This window comes from Aplysia californica, unplaced genomic scaffold (genome assembly GCF_000002075.1).
Source record: "Aplysia californica isolate F4 #8 unplaced genomic scaffold, AplCal3.0 scaffold00002, whole genome shotgun sequence".
NCBI classification, from domain to species: Eukaryota; Metazoa; Mollusca; class Gastropoda; order Aplysiida; family Aplysiidae; genus Aplysia; species Aplysia californica.
The window spans coordinates 2248027-2251302 of NW_004797272.1; the positions used below are offsets into that span (position 1 = coordinate 2248027).

Below are 3276 nucleotides of genomic sequence, written 5' to 3' on the forward strand. Positions count from 1 at the left end.
AGAAGAGAGAAAAGAGAGAGAGAGGTGGGGTGGGGAGGAAATAGATAGAAAGACAGAGGGGGAAGAAAGGGATAATGGAAATGAGTAAAAGAACGAGAAAGAGAAAGGTACAAATATTTTGGCGACATACCTAGTTTCGGGAAAGCTTGAGTGGTGCCAAGACCTGCCGAAAACGAGAGGGGGGCTCATTTGTACAACATGTCTTCAAGATATGACAGACAAATACACACAGACACAAAGAGACAGGGTCTAGACACAATATGAAGTTTTGTGAATGATATAACCGTAATCATTACATTATTATGATACCTGTTTTATGCTAAGACCGCTAGCGTGAGGTGCAATATTTTTTTCTCAATATTAGCTTATCTTTTTGTGAGCTTGGTGTTTTTCCATTGTCCGCATGTGCGCTATTATACTCGTTAGGTTTTGATTTTCAATCTAGTTCTTTTCTCTTCTGCCACAAAGTTGTTGCTTTTTTTGTTGTTTTTGTTTTTACGTCTTTTCTACCGTATAGTTGTTTGTTTTGTTGGGGTATTTTTTCTCGATCCCATTTTTCCTACTTTGCTCACTTCGATACTCCTGGGACTATCATGACTCTCTATTTTTGTTCAAGTCTTTCTCTGTCTTCCAGTATTTTTTTATTCTCCCTCTGTGTCTCCCACATCTGTATCTCTTACCTCTTTTCCCCTGTCTCTTTTTTCTCATTTTCTACTTAATCGTTTCAATCTCATTTTTAATCCTTTTCACCCAACATCTCTAAAGGTATTTTTATCGTCGGCACAACCTATCACTCTCCCTCCATCTCCCCCAATCTCCCCCCCCTCCATCCCCTCTCTCTCTCCTCTCTCTCCTCTCTCTCTCTCTTTCTCTCTCTCTCTCACACACACACACACACACACACACACACACACACACACACACACACACACACACACATACACACACACACACACACACTCTCTCTCTCTCTCTCTCTCTCTCTCTCTCTCTCTCTCTCTCTCTCTCACTCTCTCTGGCTGTTCTTGTTCGTATGCTAACAGTACATCAATTTTGTTGGTACATTATATCACCGAGCCTTCGACAATAAGTTACATCAAAAACGATGTCAGAGAAAAATTAGAAGTAGCAAAAAGAATTTACTTAATTATTGATTAAATAAAGGATAATGAACTCAAGAAAACTCAAAAGCAAAAGCTGCAAAATGAGCAGAAGGCGCTTTCATTAAAATCGGAACATCTTCGAAGCGACAAATGACCTACACGAGTCATTGGCCCTAACGTTCTGTTTTCACCGCAAACGGAGCGAGGAGAATGGGCGATCTTTGGCTTTGAGTACATTGTTACTCTTGGTGTGTACTCACCCATCAGACATCCTTTAAATAAAACACTAAGCAGCCAGTGAGCCCACATAACCGCAACAATAGCTACGACCGCCGTTCATGGCATGGAGGATAGATGTCTTACACTAACGGGTGGCCTCCTGGGGCATAGAGACGTGATCTGCTGGCAGAGGGCGCGAGAGAGAGAGAAGAGAGAGAGAGAGAAGAGAGAGAGAGAGAGAGAGAGAGGGAGAGAGAAAGAGAGAGAAAAAGAGAGAGGGGGGGGGAGAAAGAGAGAGAGAGAGATAGACAGAGACTGAGATAGAGACAGAGACAGAGAGGAAGAAAAACGCATTAGTCATTGAGATCAAAGAAATTAATGAGGCAAGATCTGCCGCTCCTGAATTTATCTTCGTTTGTACAAAATGACTTCTAAAAAATGGATTGTATTTCCTGTATAAGAACTAGGTCCCCAGGGAGTAATAACATGTGCTTAGATAAAAAGCAGGCCACCGAATTCTCGGAGTCAGGATCAAGAGTATTTTCTCCAGCCACTGGATATAAGCGGACACATAGCGAGAAGAATTGTCAATGCCATCAATAAGAATAGAATATCTATTTACTTAACAGGAAGGCATCGTGGAGGAATGATGGATAAGCACCCTACGATGGTAATTCGGACGAGCGATGTACTTAGTCAGGGCGTAGCTTGTGGTAACAAGTTGAAAGCAAAGAATTAATCATATTTCTCTCATACTTTGATGCCTGTTTGAACGAGACAAACATAAATATTGGATGGCTTTTAGCTGATCCATATTTCCACCATGAATAAATAAAGAGTTTGCATTTTTTTTTCTTTCATCATAACTGAACTGTCTTTGTACAAACGTGGCGAGCACCGTTAACCCAATTTGTTGTAACGAAACACCACGTTCTTTAACTGTAATTGTTATGCAAAAACGAGATCTACTGACCTACATTCTATAACAAATTCTAGCCAGAGTTAGCCTTTTTATGAGGTTTCTTTTGGGGGGTTGGGGGGGGGTAGCTTCAATCATAGGCTACAAAACATTAATCTGTTGGACAAATGTCTATGTTGCGACATTGCGCATAAGCAGTATGTCCTGGGGTTAACAACCGAAGCTAGATCTATATTTTTCTGCTGCTTATTCACATCAGCATCCAGGAGAGAGAGGGTAGTGTTCATCGTCAATGAACATACCAATCATCAGTCTCTACTACTCACCGACAGGTAAAAGAAAAACGAAGGTTTATTTTTATCATTTTATACAGTCCAGAAATAGAATGTGAAAATCGATCCTCTTATCATCCTCATTGCAATCAATAGATCGCCTCCCCCCCCCCCCTCAAATTTAAAAAAAAAATTAAAAATGCTCTCCTAACATGCACAAAGAACCTACGGGGAAAAAACCCCAAACAATAACGCAATACGAAATTGATCATGTAGGGCTCAGGGCCATACATTCTTATATTCTCCGAGTTTTCAGATCGTCTCGGCGGAGGCTGTTGACGGGGCGCAGAAGTAATCAGCATAATAAAGACATGTTTATGATGTGTTACATGGGCAATCATCATTCCATGAGGCAATCTTCCCCGCAGGTGTCGCTCCCGTCTACTCACATTCCTTGACCCCAGCCTGCTCCGGCTCATCGGCATCCCCATCCACAACTCAATTAATGGAAGCCGCCGATACCACGACACTAAATTGTGCCATCCGTTCTCAGTTATTCCACTCACTCCTCCCACTCCCCCAAAAGTCATTCACCCACTCTACTCTCCTTTCCTTTTTCTCTTTCCGTCTCTGTCTCTGTCGATCTCTCTCTCTCTCTCTCTCTCTCTCTCTCTCTCTCTCTCTCTCTCTCTCGCTCTTAAGTGTTGTACGAGCTGCTATATCAACGTCATTATATTCTCTATCTATTTCTATACATGTAGTC

The 3276-nt window shown here is 41.8% G+C and overlaps 1 protein-coding gene across 1 annotated transcript in view; it reads right to left on the reverse strand.

The window, feature by feature from the left end:
* LOC101852740 overlaps positions 1-3276 on the reverse strand; it is a gene marked incomplete in the record, with an annotated part of 243635 nt that overhangs the window by 137738 nt on the left and 102621 nt on the right. The window contains 1 exon segment of the mRNA XM_035973518.1: positions 131-163. Within this exon segment, the coding sequence (XP_035829411.1) occupies positions 131-163 (33 nt within the window).